The sequence below is a fragment of the Pogoniulus pusillus genome, chromosome 2, assembly GCF_015220805.1.
Source record: "Pogoniulus pusillus isolate bPogPus1 chromosome 2, bPogPus1.pri, whole genome shotgun sequence".
In the NCBI taxonomy this organism is placed as follows: Eukaryota; Metazoa; Chordata; class Aves; order Piciformes; family Lybiidae; genus Pogoniulus; species Pogoniulus pusillus.
Window position 1 is genome coordinate 35,647,935 of NC_087265.1, and position 20,544 is coordinate 35,668,478.

The 20,544-nt window shown below is 42.7% G+C and overlaps 1 protein-coding gene across 2 annotated transcripts in view; it reads left to right on the forward strand.

The window, feature by feature from the left end:
* Positions 1-20,544, forward strand: part of PLEKHM3 (pleckstrin homology domain containing M3) — a 95,257-nt gene that overhangs the window by 27,105 nt on the left and 47,608 nt on the right. For both annotated transcript variants that reach the window (XM_064160962.1, XM_064160971.1), the window contains exons 4-5: positions 12,255-12,400; positions 17,051-17,244. In XM_064160962.1, the coding sequence (XP_064017032.1) occupies positions 12,255-12,400; positions 17,051-17,244 (340 nt within the window). The remainder of the gene's footprint in view (positions 1-12,254; positions 12,401-17,050; positions 17,245-20,544) is intronic.

Below are 20,544 nucleotides of genomic sequence, written 5' to 3' on the forward strand. Positions count from 1 at the left end.
TCCCTGCAGAAGTAAGGCTCTGACTGTGGTAGACTTAGGAGGGACATTGAGGTGCTTAGGAAGGACACTGAGATGCTTGAGCGTGTCCAGAGAAGGGCGACGAGGCTGGTGAGAGGCCTTGAGCACAGCCCCACGAGGAGAGGCTGAGGGAGCTGGGATTGTTTAGCCTGGAGAAGAGGAGGCTCAGGGGTGACCTTATTGCTGTCTACAACTACCTGAGGGGTGGTTGTGGCCAGGAGGAGGTTGCTCTCTTCTCTCAGGTGGCCAGCACCAGAACGAGAGGACACAGCCTCAGGCTGCGCCAGGGGAAATTTAGGCTTGAGGTGAGGAGAAAGTTCTTCCCTGAGAGAGTCATTGGACACTGGAATGGGCTGCCCGGGGAGGTGGTGGAGTCGCCGTCCCTGGAGCTGTTCAAAGCAAGGTTGGACGTGGCACTTGGTGCCATGGTCTAGCCTTGAGCTCTGTGGTAAAGGGTTGGACTTGATGATCTGTGAGGTCTCTTCCAACCTTGGTGATACTGTGATACTGTGATACTGTGTGATGCTGTGACTTGTACGGAGTTTTCTCCTGATACTTGGCAAGCATTCCCAGTGCTCCCATGGTCTTCTTTTAGTCGGCAAAACTGATCAAATACTCTCTTACAGAGAAAAGTGAGTTGTGGAGAGTTCTGTGAGACACCAGTCGCTGGGACTGCCTGTGCTGGGAGCCAGGGAATAGCCAGCTGCTGTGGAAGCAGACCCGTGGTTGTCTGCCCGAGCCCCTCGGAGCGTGTCTTTGGGAGTCGTCTGAAACTGGTAGCTGTTAACCAGCGCAAAAAAAAAATAATCGTAATTATAACAGGGAGAAGGTGAGGAAAGTCGCCTGGCTCGGAAAGTTTCTGCTGAGGAGACTTTGTAGGCACACCAGCACGCTGGGACTCTCCTCGTCCCTGGCTCCCTGCAGGCAGTTTGCTGCTCCCCGGCGTGGGCTGCTGTGCAAGCTGAGGGGCCTGCTGCTGGTAATTGCGGCTGGCGGGCATTGAGAGCAGCTCTCCCCAGGGCCGGTGGGAGGGGTGAGCTTGGAAAAGGATGAAGGGTGGGGGGAGAAAAGTTCTGCTGTGAATTCTTCAGCCATTTAGTGCAAATTCCTGTAATTACCGTCTTTGTGTCCTGTCCCAATGGCACATAATACAGCAGAAGCCTTTCCTAATTGAGACCTTACAGGAGGTACAAATCCCTCCTTTGTTCGGCCTGACAAATTAGTGCCAGAAAGTGGCAAGGTCCGAGTGGGAATCAAAGGCGAGCAACACAAAGATGGAACTTAAGGCTACAGTAATAACCCTCTCTACTCCTGCAGGGGTGGGAGGTAAGGAAAAGTAATGACCAATGAAAAATGAAGGGGTTTTTTGTTATAAATTCCCTTGACATGACAGCACCTCAGGGCTGCTTTATTTATTTAGGAAAAGTGATTAAATAGTAATACAACGGGGCAGACCATTGTCTGTCGAGCTACCCTCCTCCCTGCAGACCCCTGCTGCCTCTGCTAATTGATTGACAATGAGCCTCTGATAAAGAAGGTTGTTGGGAGGACCTGATGGGGACAGGGTTGTTTTTTCACTTTTTCTCTTTGCAGTCTTTGTGGGATTCTCCTCCCCACAGTTTTGTGGTTTTTGGTTGGTTTTGGGTTTTTTTTCCTGTTTGAGATGCCCTCTGCATCCCCATTTCCTTCCCTCCCTCAGTAAAAGCTTTTCGAGGCACTGCTCTCAGACAAACAGCTGACACTCACAAGCAGGTAGGGGAGAATGTGAGTGTCTGTGCCTGCTACTGACAACTTTGTCTTTGAATCCGACCAGCACTTTTCAGGTTGTGATACAGGCCAGGTCAAATGTAGTCGTGGGGCAGGGAAGCAAACTGTTGATGCACTGGAGTCAGAAGGGCAGCTTGAAAAAAAACTATTCCTCCCCTTTCTCTTTATCTTACTGCAAAGGGCAGAACATTATTTCTGGTGAATGAGTGAACAGGCCACTGATTACCACTGGAGCATTGTGGGTTTTGTAAATACTTTTTACCTTTGCTGTCATTATTTATATTTTTTACTTGGAGCAACAACACATTTTGGAACGTGGGGTTGACTAGAAACTGCTAGCACTGGAATTGCAGCCTTTGCAGATTCTGTGGTCTAGCTTAATCTTGCCCTATTGCTGGGGTGTAGCAGTGTTCCCCTGGGAAGTATTTGGGGCACTAAGCAAGAGTGGTATTTGAAAGCATCAGTCTGACCTGGTGAAATTTTGCAAGGACCTACCCCTTGTCTTCAGGTAGATATTAAGTGAGAGTTATTTCCAATTCCAGCCTGGTAAATACAAAATTTTATGGTTTGTTCTTTAATATGTAGAAAATGAGAGATATAAATAATGTTAGGATGACCTGTTGGTGGTGCATGTTATTGTTTTTTATGTCTTTATTTCACCTGAATTCAAGAGAAATCCCCAAACTGTTTATGTTACAAATTTGGAAAGACGTGGCTTCCATCAAAGCATGTTTGGCAAGTGCAGCATCTTGCAGACAGTGGAATCTGGTTGTAAGTACTCTAGCGGCTAACCTGTTGGACCTTCTGCAGACTCCTGGGGAACAGCAGGTTTTTCTCCTTGGTAAACTCTCCTGGAAGTCTGTAAGAATCAGAGGTCCTCAGTTGCCCTTCATTATTGCTAATCCCTTGGCATGTGTGTTCGTATTTCAATATGTGGGGAGTACTAATGGCTTCTACCCTTGCCTTCTGCTTTTTGCATAGCTCCCTCTTCCTCTTCACCTTTTATTCTTCTCTCCCTGTCCCTTAATAACGCAAATATTTTTTCAGATAAGTCAGTTATGTCTGCCAGGAACTCTTGTTGCTTGTACACCAAGTCCTAATGGATGTTGGAAATTCTGCCTTCTGCAAAATGTGGTCTACACTCTCTTTCTTGTGTGTCTTTCCTTGCTCTTCTTCTGAGGTGCCTTCTGTGTTTTCCTCCCTGCCTTGTTCATGTCTCCTCATTTGCCAGAAGAATAAACACTGTTATTAGGGCTCCACTGACTTGGCTGGCTGACCTGAACACTAGGTGTGGAGGAGCCGAGGTTAGTAAATGGGCCATTTCTTGAGCTTGCAGTCCTGACAAATTGAGCAGCAGGTGGAAAGCTGTTGGCTTTCAAGGAGTCATTTTGCCTCTAATTCTGTGATCATGTGTGTGGATGATAGGACAGACCAGTCGTGCAACATGCCCAGCTTGTGCAGCCTTTGCTCTAGCAGCCTCTCCTGTGGTGATAAAAAAGTTCCTTTCTTCCCTCCCCCTCTCACCCCTTACTCTCCCCTTACGATGAAAAAATAGTATTTTCTTAATAGCTTGCAAGCCAGAAAGCATGATGAAAAAGAAAGAAAGAATTAAAAAAAAGCCAGGTGCAATGTTGACTTGGTTCAACTTCTCCAAAAAACATATAGTTGAAACTTCTCAAATCCAGACAGTTGAAAAGCATGGGTACTCCTTCACTGAATTTAGCAAATACTGTGTGAACTGTCGTCACACTCAGCAGCTATTTGCAGCATCTCACTGAAATAAAAATATCAGGGGACAAATCTCATCAAATACAGTACAATAATAAAATACCAGAAGGTGCTTTGGAAGGCTGCCTGCACTCTTGTCACATTTTTAGTACCCAGCAACAATTGTTCTCACCTGTCCAGGGCTTTCAGGATTGTGCTCTGTAAGTGCTGTATGTATTTTGTGCTTGGATTCCTTTCAATTGATCTCTTTTTTCCAGCAGCTTTTTGCCTTCCCTATATTTAAGACTCCCTAAAATCCCCTGAGAATGTGTTTTGCTCAGGTATCTTTACTTTAGATCACAGCCTTACAGTGCTGTCTTCTGTGAGTTTGAGGCCCTGTTTCTACTGATTTCCGAAGTCAAGCTTCCACTGATGACAATGGTTATTTCTAAACTCTTATTCTTTGCTAGCCAAAAGCAGATGAGCTGAAAAAAAAACATATTAGTATTTGGAAGATACACTGTGTTTAAGGAAGGCCACTGACTGTGTTTAGTTCTGGGCCCCCCAGTTTAGGAAGGACACTGAGGTGCTTGAGCGTGTCCAGAGAAGGGCGACGAGGCTGGTGAGAGGCCTGGAGCACAGCCCTACGAGGAGAGGCTGAGGGAGCTGGGATTGTTTAGCCTGGAGAAGAGGAGGCTCAGGGGTGACCTTATTGCTGTCTACAACTACCTGAAGGGTGGTTGTGGCCAGGAGGAGGTTGCTCTCTTCTCTCAGGTGGCCAGCACCAGAACAAGAGGACACAGCCTCAGGCTGCGCCAGGGGAGATTTAGGCTGGAGGTGAGGAGAAAGTTCTTCACTGAGAGAGTCATTGGACACTGGAATGGGCTGCCCGGGGAGGTGGTGGAGTCACCGTCCCTGGGGCACTTCAAGGCAAGGTTGGACGTGGCACTTGGTGCCATGGTCTAGCCTTGAGCTCTGTGGTAAAGGGTTGGACTTGATCATCTGTGAGGTCTCTTCCAACCTTAGTGATACTGTGATACTGTGACTTGTTGGGAGAAGCAGGGAGAAGGTTTCCAGACAAGGATGACTTGAATTTGTGTAACAAGGAGTATTTAATTTGCAGCAGACCATTTATTGTGTGAAGCTAGTTTTGATTAATGTTTTGGCATAAAGAAGAGACTGCAAAAAGCAGGGAGTCTAAATGTCCACCTCTCACTTTCTTTGGTATGGGAGAAGCTGTATCTGGATGAAAGGAAGTGGAAACTCACAGTACACACACATGCCAGTTCTGTGGAGAACTCAGTGATTCCTCATGAATTGCATTACGAGAGATAGTATTATTTGTTGGGCTCACATCTTGTAAGTCATTTAAATCAGCTTTTGCTAGTAAAGGCCTCACAGTCACAGAAAAACACAGGCAAGGTACATCTATCTGCATAACACTTTTTCTGCAGTTGTGGTTTATGCACAATTCCTTATAAGCATGATTGTTGAGTATACCTGACTGTTTCAACAAAGTTTGACAGAGAAGAGGTAGAAAGGATGTGGGAATCTTAGAAGTTTCACAGTAGCCAGCGTCATAGGGGAGGTCCTCTGAGTACTGCTCTGGGAAAAAAACACAGTGTGTGTTTGCTTGGCATCTGGTTGTCTGTGCAGGTGTGCAACCTAGAGGGAGAAAAACAGAAGGAAACTTACTGCTTTAGGTCCACTACCACAGAATTAGGGCATTTATGTGCGTCTTAGCAGGGTACCTCCCCTTCTGTCACATACCGAAGCAGTGTATTATTTCCAAAATGATTGCATGTGGGTTAGATAGGGGGAACATAAAGGAGGTTACAGAACAAACCAAGGGCCAACTGCTGGAAAGGTTTTGGGTTCCAAGTCTGGCCTTTTGCAACATCAGTAAACTCTGATACATACTTGTGCTGTGTAAATCTGAATAGTGCACATGCCCAAGGTAGTGATGTGCAGCCATGAAGAATTGGCAGAAATTGGCAAAAAACTACACTTAACATAAGAAATGATTCTGCAGTAAAAAGAATTACAGAAATAAAGCTGGTTGTTTTCTAGGTGTGTTAATAACTGCTATATCAAGTAAATGAAACTTACCAAAGTAGATAGCTTTCCATGTAAGTAAATGCAGAGCAGAAGTGAAAACTGAATTGAGACACATTTTGCTGAATGACTTGGCTGCAGCTGAATGCTGGCACCAGTGTTTGCTCTGATCATGCTAGTGACTGTCCTGCTCTTTGCTCTTGCCCTGCCTTCTCAGTTTGTAAAACCAAGCACAAGTGCAGTCAACTATAGCAATGCCATTATTAATGGTGCTCAAATTACCTACTTGTGCCTATGTGGCAGACTTCAAGAGGTGGCCCAGAAAGTGTGTTCAGTTTCCATCCCTGACTAAAGAGCTAATTAATCACTGAATCATGTCAATAAATCATGCCTTCGGAGCTCCCATTCCCTTCTGTCAGGCAAAGCTTCAGACTTACAGCAAAGCACCAGATACTGCAGAGAATAATCCTATAAGGGCATGGGGAGAAAAAATAGGAAATTAGGTTGAGGTGTATGCTCTTCTTCCTGTTGTCCTGGGAATAGGCAGAAAGGAGCTGAAAGAATGAAGTAGTGAGAATGCAAACTAGGAGAATGTATTAAAGAATTTGCAGTTCATGGAGTGAGCCTTCATAGCTGCTCATAATTTCCTTAGAGCAAATTCTCTGAGAAGAATGACACTTTAGTCCCTCTCAGCATTGATACTAACAGTTAGAGAACCTGTATTCTGGTGAAAGTGGGGAAATCCAAGCAAACACAAAGCTAGTTTACAGAAGTATACTTTACTTTTGTTGCAGTAGTTTTGGCACACAACTAGTATTTTTTGGTCCTGATTTACTGATGAAATGTCCATCTTGACAGATATGTGCAAAGTACAAGCTTACATCTTAACATTTGTGGGTTTTTTCAGTGTTACATTTGCAGGCTTAATTGCTATTATTTTTATTGGGAGGCAGAATTTATCTGTAGAGCCTGCAGCACACTTATGTGTGCTGCCTTCTACAAAGGATAAGTGTAATGCAAACACACCAAGTGTTGCATATGCACATATATGTGCTATCACCTGGATTGTTTCCACCAGGGATTGGCTTTTATCTTGATTATTCATCCTCTTGAAGAGGGGCACAGCTCTGTGTATTCAGCATGACTGATGTAAAGGCTGTTGTTTACTTCATCTGCCACTGGCTGTCCAAATATTGGATGTCTGCACTGATCCAATCTTCATTGATTGGAAGAAATCGTGGGTGTCTAGGAGATGATTCATCTCATGTGCCTTGGAGAAATGCTCTGTTACAGTGTGCTTGAGACATCACTAGTAGGATGGGCTGGGTCACTCTAGAGAGTAGCATATCTACTTAGCCCAGGCTTGAGACCATGGCCAGCAAGCCTAGACTGGGTAGGCTAAGTTATCTGGATTGAGACAGGAAAGACAGGGATATCAAAATGGGAAGACTGTTAATTTAGATCTTAGTTCTAAGCTCCAGCTAATAGTCAAAGTTTTCATCACTTCAGAACAGCTGATTCACCCTTTGGAGTCTGGGACACCAAAAGTGAGCGTGGGAGTTGGGGAGTAGTGAACCCTTCCTTGTTTCTGAAGGAGCTGATCTAGATTAAAGTGTGATCTGTACATTGCTGACAGAAATGATGTGAGATTTACATGGTGCTTAGGTAACCAGATGGGGTCAAATCCACATGGCTTCAACAGGAAATAATTTCTGCCTTTACTCTGTTAAGGTTTTGTTGTTGTTACCGGTTGTTTTTTTTTTCAGATGTAAGAAGCTCACAAAAAACGTAGGCAAGATGAGTAAAGCGTCAGACTTTGCTTGGAGATGTATGAGTTTATTATTAGTTCTTCAGAAAGAGAATTGCTTAGGGAAACAAGTAATACTGGGAAAAGGACTGTGTAATGCAGATTCAAACCTGGGCAAGCACGAGAGCAAACTGAGCTCATTGTTATTGTGTCCTCCTTGTGAGTTTGAGTTTTACCGTGGTGAGATGAATTGGAGTAGATACACAGAAATCCAATGCAGACAACTGAAGTAATTCTCACCACCTTTCTCTGTTTGTTTCTGCTAGAGCAATATTGCATGTCTGATCTAGCACTGAAAATTCGTTGCTTTGCTCCTTCTGCTTAGTCTGCTTTACAGCTCTATCAAGCTAAAAGCCTTTTGAAGTCTATGGATCATTTTCTTTTCTTCATATTGTATGTTGCTTCTAAACGAATTAGCTTCTTAGCTAATCTGTCACAGATTTAAATTACGGTACACCATCACAAAGGAGTTGCTTTTTCCTGATGTTGAATGAGGAACACAGTTGTGTACTCCATTCTAGCTGGTCTGCTTTCTCTGTTTCACTGTGGAGCTACTTCAGTCTTTCTTGTTAAAAGATAAAAAAGCGTCTGGATAAAAAGAATAGTTGTGTGTGTGTCTTCCTCTGCTGTAAGAATAGGCAACACCCTGGAAGTGGCAGAAATGGTATTTTCCGTGCTTTGCAGAAGAGGGACTATATTCAGGTGTCTTGGATTCCTCCTCCATACTGTCCTCACTACCACCTTAAGTCAAGGAGAGAGACTTGTTATGACTTTCTAACCTCATCTTCCTGCACTTCTTTCTTCCCAAAGTCTTAACACTTGGAGATGAGCATCCTGATGTTGTTACTTTTCTCTGCTGACAGACGTCATGTTCAGAAAGGTTCATCTGTGCCCAGCAGCACTTTCTGGCTACTGTTTTTTTCTAACCTCTCTTTTCTTTGCTTGATTTCCAAGGCTGTTTTGTTGTATTTTCTGTGATGAAAGGTTTGGGATTACTCCTTCTCTCACTTTGCTAATGGTATACTTGTAGCTATGCTTCTTCTTTCTGTAGTTTGCTCTATAACATCCTTTAGGTAGGGATGAATTGGGATAATACTCTCCTTGCTCTAGGCTCAGAGTTTACTAGACCTTTGTGTAGATGTTACATGGATGCTATTGTGTGTGAGCATTGGGAATAGGTGAGAGAGCCTACTAGCTTTGCTTCTGGTAAACAGAATGGCAAGTTTATGCACCTGAATGTCCAGGTGCAGAATTCCCAAGGGCATTAAGCCAGAAGCTATTCTTTTCTCCTCTTCTTTCTCTCTCTCTTGATCTATTTTTTTCTATCTTAAAAAAACAAAGTAACGTAAGTGGTCTGTGCCACAGAAATATGTTTGTCACACTACATCACTTTGAACTGCATAACATCAAAGAAAATCAGTGCTTTGATAACTTGATTTGAAAGGATTGTAGAAATAGCCATCATTATGAATCACAACAGATAGGAATGGAAAAGATGGTGATTTTCAAACAGCAAAGCTTGTAGGGTAAGGGAAAATGTAAAGTAGGTGCCAGTGCCATAATCTTATCTAAAATATCCCAACCTTGCAACTTTTGTATAGCTTTTCAGAATATAATTTACCTGAAGATATGAAGAGGAACAAGAATACTCTGTGTAAAAAATATGTTTCTGAGAAAAGGAAACAAGTGTGGGCTCAGAGAAAAATAAGAGAGGAAACAATGCAAGCTAGTAACTTAGGAACTTGTTCCACCTTGTCTTTTCCTTCCCATCTGAGAAACCTTCAGTTCTTATGGGTTGGACATATGGAGGAGGAGGAGGAAAGCCCTCCAAGCACTTCTGTGCTTTGTTATTCCTCTGCTGAGGCAACTATCTCTTGAACTGAAATGAGTTTCTGGCTCTGGGAAGTTGCAAGACATTAAGCCTTAACATGGTGGCTTCTCAGCTGCAAATGTTGTCATTTAGAGTGATGACAATTCAAAGTTTACCTTATTCTTGACTTAAGCCCTGTGTGTAGAAGTTGGGGCACTAAGACAAACTAGCAGCTGGTAGGGTGGCAGGAAGTGTGCAATGACTGTGAGGTGAAATCAGTGTGATGCATCCACCAGTCCTCATCCCCCAGACTGGTAAGTGTGGCTAGTGGGAAATGTTTATAAAAGTTTCAGTGGCAGCTTTGAAACTTCAGTGTCATTCTACACAGCTTTTCCACTGCTACTTCCTCAGCTGGTCCAAACACACTGAGCTAGAAAGCACTGCATGTCGTTAAACAGTCTCTGTTTCATCCGGTGTGAGAGGTGATAACTCTATGTAATGAATACTCAAGCTGGAGCCAGTTGAGGTAAGAACACAGATGCTGCAGTGATTTTCAGTGATAGGAAGTTCAGCAAGACTGGCACAGAAGAACATGCTGTACTGAGGTACAGCTAACACAAACATCCTTTCTCTGAGCCCTTTCCATTTAGCTTGGGAAAGGCGGAGGGATGCTCTGATAAACTCCTTCATCTTGATATATGAGGAGAGGAGTGGGCATACTTCTGTTTCCTTTATGGAGGGGCAGGATTTACCTCTGTTGTGCTTTTTAAAACATGGGCTCCATAGCAACACTGTGAGTACCTCCTGCATGTGTCCTCCTGGGCTACTAGTCAGGTGAACAGGACTGGTTATTTCATCTGTTAGGTGTTGCAAACCTTCACTTTTATGAATGAATGCATTTTTAACATTGAAAGAATAGTGCTGTATGTAATACAGAGCACTGGTACTGAGCTCACTACCAGGTATGCCTACTGGCTTCACCCATAACAGCACAATGAAGCAGGACTGCATGGAAATTCTTTTAGGTGATTGGTCAGGAAACTGCTTTTTAAAATAAAAGCAAGGGAAGGGAAAGGCAAGGTAAGGCAAGACAAGGCAGGAAAATGTATGCTTTGCACTGAGAAAAATAGGAAGTTGCTGGATTCTAAATTCTGATCCCAAGCCACAGTCGGGTTGACTTTTTTTTTTGGAGATGGTTTACTTCAATTTGCTTTATCCTTATAAAAGGCATGACTTCATCCTTTCTGCCCTAAAAATACTGCTTTGAAAAAAGTTCTGCTATTTTTGTCATACAAAAAATGATTTTACAATTAAATATTATGACTGTAAACTCTTATGAGTTTTCTGTTTGATTGTTAGCTAAGATGAGGTCATCATTTTGCAATATGTATGTTGTTATACTAGAGGTATATGTTTATACCTATGCTCTGGTCTTATGAGTGGTAAAGGAAGAGGTGTTAGCATAGGTATCTCTTTCATCAGCTGAACTGTTTATATATTTGCCTTTTCCAAGAAATTTCACATCCTCATTTAAAAAAAGTGGAGGAGAGAGATAGTGAGATGTTATGTCCCACACTGATGCATTTGATAGTGTGTATTGCAGAGAATGGAAGAGGAGGAAGTGAATTAATTGTCTTGATCAGGTTATTCTGATTATTTTGATTAAAGCAAAAGGAATGTGATAGCATCATCTGATGGGTAGAAGGAGATCAATTTATACCTAGTTGAGCTGCAATCTTTTGTCAAATCAGGATAGCTTGTGCTGGAGAAAATAAAGATGCCTTCAGTAGGAGAAATTACGTGAGTGTACTAAACACAGTCATTTATACTTAAAAAAGCAGTCGATCAGTTGACTTCTGCCTGAAATACTCTATTTAACTAACACTTTTGCTGTTAAAGTGATGTGCAAGGATTCTGCTAATCATCGTTACTAATGAGCTCCAGCAGAGACCATCTGAGCAAGCATGTGCAAAAGTGGGGTGCACTCTGGTGCTTGTTGTGTCTCTAGACGTATATGTCATGTGGGGATACTAGCATTTGAAGGAAAAGCAGAAATATCATCATGTGTGTCGTGTCAAAGAGGTGTTCATAACAGCCAGAGGCAACTCACTGTATCTTATTCAAACACTTTTACACTTACTTCCTGAGCAGATTGTTTAATGTGGCTGTGCGTCTTCAGCTCTCCACTCTCATATTATTTGAGCCTGTTGGCTTGATTTAACCATAGTTGAAAGACAGAGGTGTCAAATACAGTGGGTTTCTATGTATTTTGTGGAAACAGATGGTCAGTTAAAGGAGAGCTCTCTGTATTTCTTCTTTCCAACTAAAGCAGCAACTTTTGTATATGCTTGTTTACTCTGAGGACTCCACAAAAGACAGCATAGGAAAAGGCAAGGGATCCAGCTGTAAAAATGTGTCACACAGACTTCAGACCTTGTAAGATAGAGAGTAATCCAACCATAAGCAACGCTGTAGAAAACTGAGCTGTGTTGCTTCTCCTAGACAAGGCCTACTTGTTCTCAGGGTGGCTGCTTCTCACAGTTATTCATTGTCTGCCAGTGGTTTGCCTTGGCTGTGCTAATTCTGTGGCCAAATTCTGCCTGCTAAGTCAGTATCCCTTCTGACTGACAGCAGGCGCTGGTTTGTGCTCCACCGGGCAGCCAATGCTGGCTTACTCTGTTGTGGGGAAAATGGAAGCTATTTGGAGGAAGAGTACAGTACCACTGTAGTCTGGTGCTCATGTCTAAGCTTCTGGTCATAGTTACAGATGGTCATGACTTTTAAATGTCCAGTGTCTCATAGTTGGCCTTTTGCCTTTGTTTTTTAAGAAGTAATAAGTATCCTTTGACTGCTTTCTGAGCATTTTGTCATAGGTGCCCAGGTGAGTGCATGTTTGTTCAACACTAGTCCAAGAATGCTGATATTTATTCCTCTGTTTCTAGGGAACAAGAAGTGGCTGATTGGTAAAATAGCTACATTTTTTAAAGGGTGTCAAATAGGGAAGTAATTACTGATTTTCTTACTGCATCCTGAGTGTGTACCTCTGGCATGATGTGCAAACCTAGACTTTTTCTCCCCTCACTTTTGCAGGCTGTCAGCGCTCCATAGGCTTGTCCAACGGGAAAGCCAAGGTGTGTAGCTACAGTGGATGGTATTATTGCAGCACCTGCCACGTTGATGACAGCTTCCTCATCCCTGCACGGCTGGTTCATAACTGGGACACTTCCAAATACAAGGTAATCTCCCTGCAGGTTGGCTTGGTAGCCAGTGAAGTGGACTGCGGTTTTGACGGAATTACAGGTGTTGCAACCGGGCAAAGGTTACAGCCACTGACTGCTACTACTGCCAACTTTGTCCCTCTTGCCAGAATGAGCCATGCTGCCTCAACAAGACATGTCTTCATCACAGCTTCCTTACCCAGGCCTAAGGCCTTCCTCCACAGAAGCAGCCATGCTCTTCTTTTTTTGATAGCATCTTTTCCATCATTGCCTGTCTAAATGTTCACGAGACAGTGAGGGATGGAACACTGGAACCTCTCCTATAGCCCAAATCTTTGCAGTTATTTGGCTGTCGAGAAGTAACCTTCTCATGAGCTCTAGGGCACTGCTTGGTGGTGGATGCTAAATTGTGGACGTGCCCACAGGAAACTGTCATACAGAAACATGGTGTTTGTAAGGCCCAGCGTGTCTGATCTCTTGGCATGAACATTTGGAGGACGTAGGAAGAACACTGCAGTTGTTTGCACAATCCAGACGAAAGTAACATAAAGAGAAAATTCCACAGTTGTTCACCTGACAGACAAGCTGCTTTTCTAAAACTTCTGTAATCTGACATTGGCTGCTGCCTTGGTGGCTGGTTGCTAGAGCCAGAGGCAACTGATTACATGCCTCAAAGCATTATGCAGCAGTGTTGTTTTGCTATCTCGGGGAGCATTTGCTGAAATGATAACAAACTCATAAGGAATCCAGACCATGCTAGAGCTTCATACCTGGCAGACACTGTTAGGTGAGGCTGTTTGATGTTTTATGTCTGCGAATATTATTATTATTATGGGCTATTTGAAAAGGAAAAAAATAACCAGTAAATGCCCTATTAGAGGAAAAATATCTTTCTTGAAGATGAAAATCTGTCAGATGGGAAGATTATTAAAAAGTAGCCAGAGCCTGCCATCAAGGTAATGATAGTCTTGCACCATGAAATTCAAGATTCTTCAGAGCTACCAAGCTTCTACTTGTGGAGACAAAACCCCTCCCTTTCCTAGAATCTAGGAATAAGGTATAAGAGTTGTTTCTTTGGATGCTTTTATCGAGGACTAAACTTTCTAGCCCATGGTAGTATAGATAACCCTGATGTTGGGCAAGCAGATGGTAAAGCAAAGACCTCATATTCAAGGTGTTATTAATGCTACCAAAAAAAACCCCTGGTTTGTCTTCTAAACCTTAAGGGTTAAAACTCTGCTCTGTGTCCTGTTTCTTGTGGTCTTGGCAGAGGCAGCTAAGGCACAAAAGGAAATAGGATTTTCAAGCTTGAGCATTCATTGAAATTTAATCTACTGTTATCTTAGTATAATAGTGAGAAATTATCAATCTGCAGTTTTTGTAGACAGGCAGAACAGCTATGACGTGGCATGGGAGAACAAGAAAATTCTGTGTGGATGCTTTATGCCAAAGTGCTCAAAGAGGTGGATTTAAGAAAGGAACACCATCCCTTAGCTAGGAAAACACAACAGCATCCCCAGTAACTAGAGCAGACACTAAGGCAGGGAGGGAAGGAGTACTACAGAGAGGGTCATGCAGGAAGTAAGCACATACTACATTAGATGGTCATAACTGAAACAGGGCTTCAGTCTTCAAAAGCTTCTGTTTCACATCATCTGAAATGTGCCTGACAATCCATCAGATGGAAGCAAAGTGAATGAAGAGTTTGAAAACTTGCACTCCTTCCCACTGCCATCTTGTCCCCACCTCTGCAGGGGTTTCTGTGGTCTGTCCTATGTATCTCTGGCAAAGCAAGCACCAATAAGTATTCAAGCACATGAGCTTTTCTGATAATACAGTGTAATTGGGCATGTTTTTTTTAATGTTTCACTTATTTCTAGATATCTGAGCATAGCTTTTTTCATTGCTGTATTGTGATCTAAGTATATTGGCCAAATCTGGTCCTGGGTTCACTTTTTCCCCTGTCTCTACTGTTTTCATATTTGTGTTTTTCACATGTTTCTGTGAAGGGAACAGAAAAGAAGCTATCTTGTCAAGGTCCTTTCTTCCTTTTACATTGGCCAGCTGATTTCTCTGTTTGTATGCAAAAATCAGTATTACAGTTTGGTTCAGAGTACTTCCAGCCTGAGCAAAATATCAGATAAACACAGCAGGAAATGGACTGCATGTGCCAAAAGGCTTAAAGGAAGGCTGGCTTCTGGTAAATTGAATTCTGAACTGTAAGTTTGCAGCCTCTAGAAAGAAAGATCTGGAATTGTTGATACCCATCCTTTTATGACATTTGAAGCAAGATTCCTGTTGCACTTTGCATCTTCTCACACCTTCTGGCTCATTTAATAGGATTGTCTGGTGTGCCCAGTAAAATCAGGGGACTGTGAGTAGTAGAATGTTGTCTTGTAGCAAGCTGACCTTTTATGACTGCCTGACCCTTCCTGTTATAAGATTGCATTTCAGCTTCTAACTTTGCTGTGGTTGACAGTGTGAGTTACTGTTTTATGTGACCTGTGTGCCTGTGTCAAGGTGTTTTGCGTGACCTGTGTGTCTGTTCACAGGCTGAACCAGACACCTGCTTGTCAGACAGTGATGCTGTGCAAAGCTACTTTTCCTGTGATAACCACTCCACAGGTACATTGTATTAGTAAGGAGAGAGAAAGGTTTGCTCTGCTTTTTTCCCATCAAAGACTGCATTCAGGCCATGCAGCAGCAGAGCCACACAGTAATGCTTTGTCACTGTAATGCACATATATTGCAGTCACTCAGGTGACCTCAATTCTGGCATTTTTTTGTTTCCTTAGTCTTAATGTTGCAGCCTCAGAGGGATTGAACCACAGAGGGTTGCAAGTGTGCCCAGGTGGAGGTGTAGTACTCAGTGATTGCCCTTTGGTTCCCCAGAGGGCTGGGTGGATGGATGAGGAGCCCATCACTTCAGCAGGGATTTAAAGCACAGAAGTAAGACTACAAAGACATCATTAGGCACTATGTCCTCCTGGTGGAAGGCACTGATTGCTGTGCCAAAAATTCCTGTCCCTCCTAGGGAATCACTGAATATGTGGCTGAATTTGCCATTTGTGGGAGAGGAAAAATATTTACTATAGATAGTGCAGTTGTCAGTGGATTGCTGAGATATTACAACCAAATAGCTTAACGATTGTAAAACCAGGTTATTTAACAGCAGACTCTTTTGTGCACTGCAGTTAGCATGTCTAATAAAACATCAACATTTCTAGTGCTTGACATCTGAGATTTGTAGAGTTTTGTTCTACAAAAATCCAAGTTGTTTGTGCTGCTCCTTACACATCATGTTATTTGAGCTTCCATTCAGACAGCACAATTCCTTGTATGTGCATTAAAAAGAGTATTAAATTAGTGGGATGTTTAGTACAAATAGGTGAGATACTCAGTACAGCTTCAGGGCTTGGGAAACCTATGGAGTTATGGTCTGCTATGTTTGAAATGATATATTGTGTTACCTGTGTAGGGATTAGCAGAAAAGCTGGCCTTAGCATTATTGCTTTTACTTGTATTGTGCAATGTGAAAAGGTTACATTTGGGGCTAACATTCCCTCTAAGTAGCCAGTGACTCCTGTAGCTACTAACTTGTACTGGTTTTGGAAGTGGTGCCATTTATAATGTTGAATATTGCTTTTACCTGCTTCCTGCCATAAAGCACCAGATTGGAAATAATATCTCAAATCTCAAAAGACTATGGTAGGCCTTTTCTACTTTTGTTAGCCTAAGTCATCCCTCCCTGGACCCAGTATAAACAGTGATTTAAAGGTCCAGGAAGACTAATTGAATTGTGGAACAAATAGTATTTCTGTAGCACAGTTTGAAGTGATTTGCAGCTCATTTCAGATAATCCCATCTTCTCTTTTCCAGCTGTGATAAAATGCAGAAATAAGGAATGAGAGGGATTTTTGCCTTCTTACCTCAGAAACAGGAGTATCTTTTCTAGTGAGGGCAGGAGTTTCATTAATTTATCAAGATTACAGTAGCTCTTTGCAGATGGAGACAGTGCAGAACACTATCATGAAAAAGGCATGAGCAAAATTTCCTTCAGATGAAACACTGGGAGTGAAAAATACCAATAAAATCCAACTTTATCAGCATTTTTTAAAATAACAACTTAATAGATGAGCTTCTGATTATTTTGTTTTTACATAACTTTAACCATACTGGCTGAGCTTGAAACAAATGGGAAAAGTACTTTACAATGGAATTGTATACCCTGGGATAGCACAGTATGATTGGATTTGCAGCACATATGTTTCCCTTTGTAACGTTCTTCTCTGGCACTTCCTTAATCATTTGCTTGTTGCCAGAAGGAAAGCAGTGAACAAACAAAACAATATTAACAGAGAAGAAACTTGGTAATCAGGTTTTAGTCCTGAAGAACAATCTAGTAACTTACTCTGCAGTGATAACATGTCTGGCTGCAAATATTACTGTAGTTTGTGTAAATAAGCTATTATCTTGTAGACTCAGGTCTTAATGAAGTTTGACTTGGCTATAAGAAGAGATGGTTGAATCTCTCTTAGCTCTGTCTTCTTCTGTGATTGATAGCAAAGTGGTTTTCAGATGCAGAGAAAAGGTGACTGATCACAGAGAAGATCTACGTTGAAAGAGTGGGGAGGAAGACCTATCTAAACTGGTTGCTTTATTTTTCAGGTATCAAAGCAAGCCAAAGAGTTCTTGGAATACGTTTACGAGGAGCCATTGATTGATATCCAGCAGGAAAATCCCATGTTGTACAAGCATGCTGAACCTCTGGCAACTGTTGTGCGCCTGAGACAGCAGCTGAAGTCTCTACGAGCTTATTTGTTCAGCTGCAGAGCAGCAGTGGCTGAAGATCTGCGCAGAAGGTAAGAGCTACAAACATACAACATGAGGATGTATCTTCCTTGTCATGCTGCTTTTGTCCTTTGATTTTTTTCTTTCACAATCTAGTTCTCAAGATGTTACTCATTTAGAAAGATATTGTACTTTGTTGGGCAGCAGGGTTTTCTGGTACAAGAAAGTAGTTCTGTGGGGTCTGAATATCTGAAGTTGTTCTTGATAACTGTTACCCTGGGGTCACACATCAGGGTGTGCATTGTTTACTACTCCGACATCCTGGCTGTGCATGGGTGTTTTCAGTCAGATGTGATACCTCACTCACTCTTCCGTGGCATTCATAGAATAATAGCATCAACCAGGTTGGAAGAGACTTCCAAGATAATCCAGTCCAATCTATCACCCATCCCTGTCCAGTCAACTAGACCATGGCACTAAGTGCCCCATCCAGTCTTTTCTTGAACACTTGCAGGGATGGCAACTCCACCACCTCCCTCGGCATCCCACTCCAATAGCAAATCACTCTGTGAAGAAGTTCTTCACATCTCTGTGAAGAACTTCCTCCTAACATCCAGCCTAGACCTCCCCCAGCACAACTTGAGACTGTGTCCCCTTGTTCTGTTGCTGGTTGCCTGGGAGAAGAGACCAACCCCCACCTGGCTACAACCTCCCTTCATGTAGTTGTAGACAGCAATGAGATCACCCCTGAGCCTCCTCAGCTCCCTCAGCCTCTCCTCATAGGGCTTGTGCTCCAGGCCCCTCACCAGCTTTGTCGCTCTTGTCTGGACACGTTCCAGTATCTCAACATCTCTCTTTTTTTATTGCAGTGTAGTAGGCACAGTTGGGAACTTTGAAACACCTCACAGTACAGCAAAGCATGAGAGAGGCCATAATCAACCACCTGTTCAACATTTTTGTCCTCTTCTGCTATAGGATCTCACTTAAAGGCAGAAGCTGGATGCAGTCCCCAGGAACCTGACCCAGCATAGGATTTATGTGACACCAGAGAATTCTGTGCTCTTGTTCAGCCATGACATGGCTGTGCCAACTGTTTTATTTGTCAGAAAACACTTGATCACAACACAGATGGTGTTTCACATGGAGTTCTCTATGGAGAAAACAGTAGTTTTATAAACAGTGAACTTCATTTTGCAAGTGCTGTGTCTGAATCCATTCAGCTGCTGCTGCATTTTTCTAACAGGGAAAAATGAAAAATCCTGTTAAAACCACCAAACCATACCTCTGACCTTAAAAAGAAAAAATAATTACTTTCATCATGGATCTCCAAAAGAGATGGGGAGATCTCTCTGCCCATGCCATTCAGTGAGCTGAGTGGTTGTACATGCATGCAGCTGACGTGATGGTAAATGTATCTGTAGGCATTGGTAAGTGAAGCAAAACTCCGAATAGGAGAATAACTGCTTTGGAATTAGGAGCTGCCAAAGGCAAGAAAGCAGATGACATTAGTGATGATATTTTAAGCATGGTGTTTTAGGGATGGGTGACTTGAATTCTCTGGGATGGAGAGAAGGCTGCACTTGTGTCATCATCTCAGGTAAAAAGTGAGGTGGTCTGCAGTTTGTATGTAAACCATGTCATTGTTTTGATGAACTACCTAGAACAACTAAGAGAAGGATGTGGCAACAGATTTCTGGAAGGCACTCCTGACTTGTTCTGTCAGATTCACCATGTGTTAATATGTGTTTGTGTCTTACAGCTCAGTCCCTGTTATTTGGTAGGGCATCTTACAGGATTTTTAAAATTAGGATTGTTTTTCTTTTATTCTAGATAGTGTGTAGGTAGTATTCCAAATCTTGCAGACCTGTTTTGCTATTCAACTGTAACTTCCTTGTGCTGTCATCTTTAACTGCAACTGGAGTGAATGAAGAGTAAGGGCTATTCAGGAAAAAAGTGTAACATAAGAAAGTATTTGTTCTGATTAATGCTGAAGAAAAGAGGAATGGACCTTGGTGAGAGAGTGAAAGAAGAGGGACTAAAAGAGGCCTAAGCAGAGAAATCAACAGGCTAGAGACAGAGGGATGAGGGAAAGTCAGAAGGAGGTTCAGAGCTTTCAGAGGTTTCAGAAAATTAAAAATTAAGAAGAAGCCAGGACAAGATGGGACCCCAGAAACCTACCTCAAAAAAAAAGGAGAGATGGGAAATGCTGAGGAAATGCAGAGGAGGGAGGATGGGCAAAAATAAGCAGAGTAGTGTGAGATGGGGAGAAGAGAGAAAAAACTCCCCATATCAAAATGATACATCCAGTGTGGCAGAAGGGGAAACTTGGAACTACTCTCAATGTGCCTTTTTCTTATTTAAGGTTTCCTTCACAGTGTCTCAGATTAAAGCTCTCTGGTAGAGAGGAGGATGCCAGCTGTGATGGTTTGGGCTCTTACCCGCCCCCCCACACTTTTGGAATTGCCCCAGCTAACTCAGACAGCCTCTGGGAATATAAATGAAGCTATTCATTTACAGCTAGCACAATATACAAGCAGCTATTTACAGTATATACAGTTATATACAGAAATATACAAAGGATAAACAATACAGAAGCACAACTCCCCTCCCAGAAACCTGAGTCCCCAGGAGGGGCTCTCTAACCACCCCAACACCTCCCCTTGCCCCTCTCAACCTTACCCCAGTTCTCAGGAAGAAGAGAGGTTCAGCCAAGAGGTTAGGGAGCAAGGTTACTAGGAGCAATGTTAATGAGATGTGACCAGGTCTGAAGGCAAAGGCAGAATGAAAAACAAAAATGGGGAATGTTTTACTTCTTCTTCCCAGAGTTCTCAGCGTGACTGTGAGCGAAGAGACACAATTGTTTTTCATTTCACTGCCCATTATCTAGTGCTTTTACCGAAACATCCCAGCTTGCTTCAAACTAGCACAGCAGCAAAAGGAAGGTACTATGGAAGTGTCCGCAGTTTGGTAAGACTTCTTCAATGTGCTGTAAAAGACACCTTAGAGTTCAGCTCCTTTTTCGGCTGTGAAATCTCTTGTTGAGATGGGTTTGGTGCTCAGTTTTGGTCCCTTGGATCTTCACTAAGAGATGGAAAGGAAGAAAAGTCCATGTCCCAGAAGGAGTCCTTTGCTGCTCCAAACTGGCATTGCTGCCTGCATGTAGTGTTAGAGTGTGCTGGCAGTCACTATGGACATGATGGCTTTATAGAGCACAGCAGAACAGTAAAGGAAAACACGATTTACATTTCCATTTGGCTCATCACATGGGCAAGAAAAGGAGGAGTTTAAACAGTACAGTGAGACAGCATTCCTAAATTTAGTACTGTTTCCCAGTTAGAAATGAAAGGCTCAGGGACAGGATCCAGTTATCT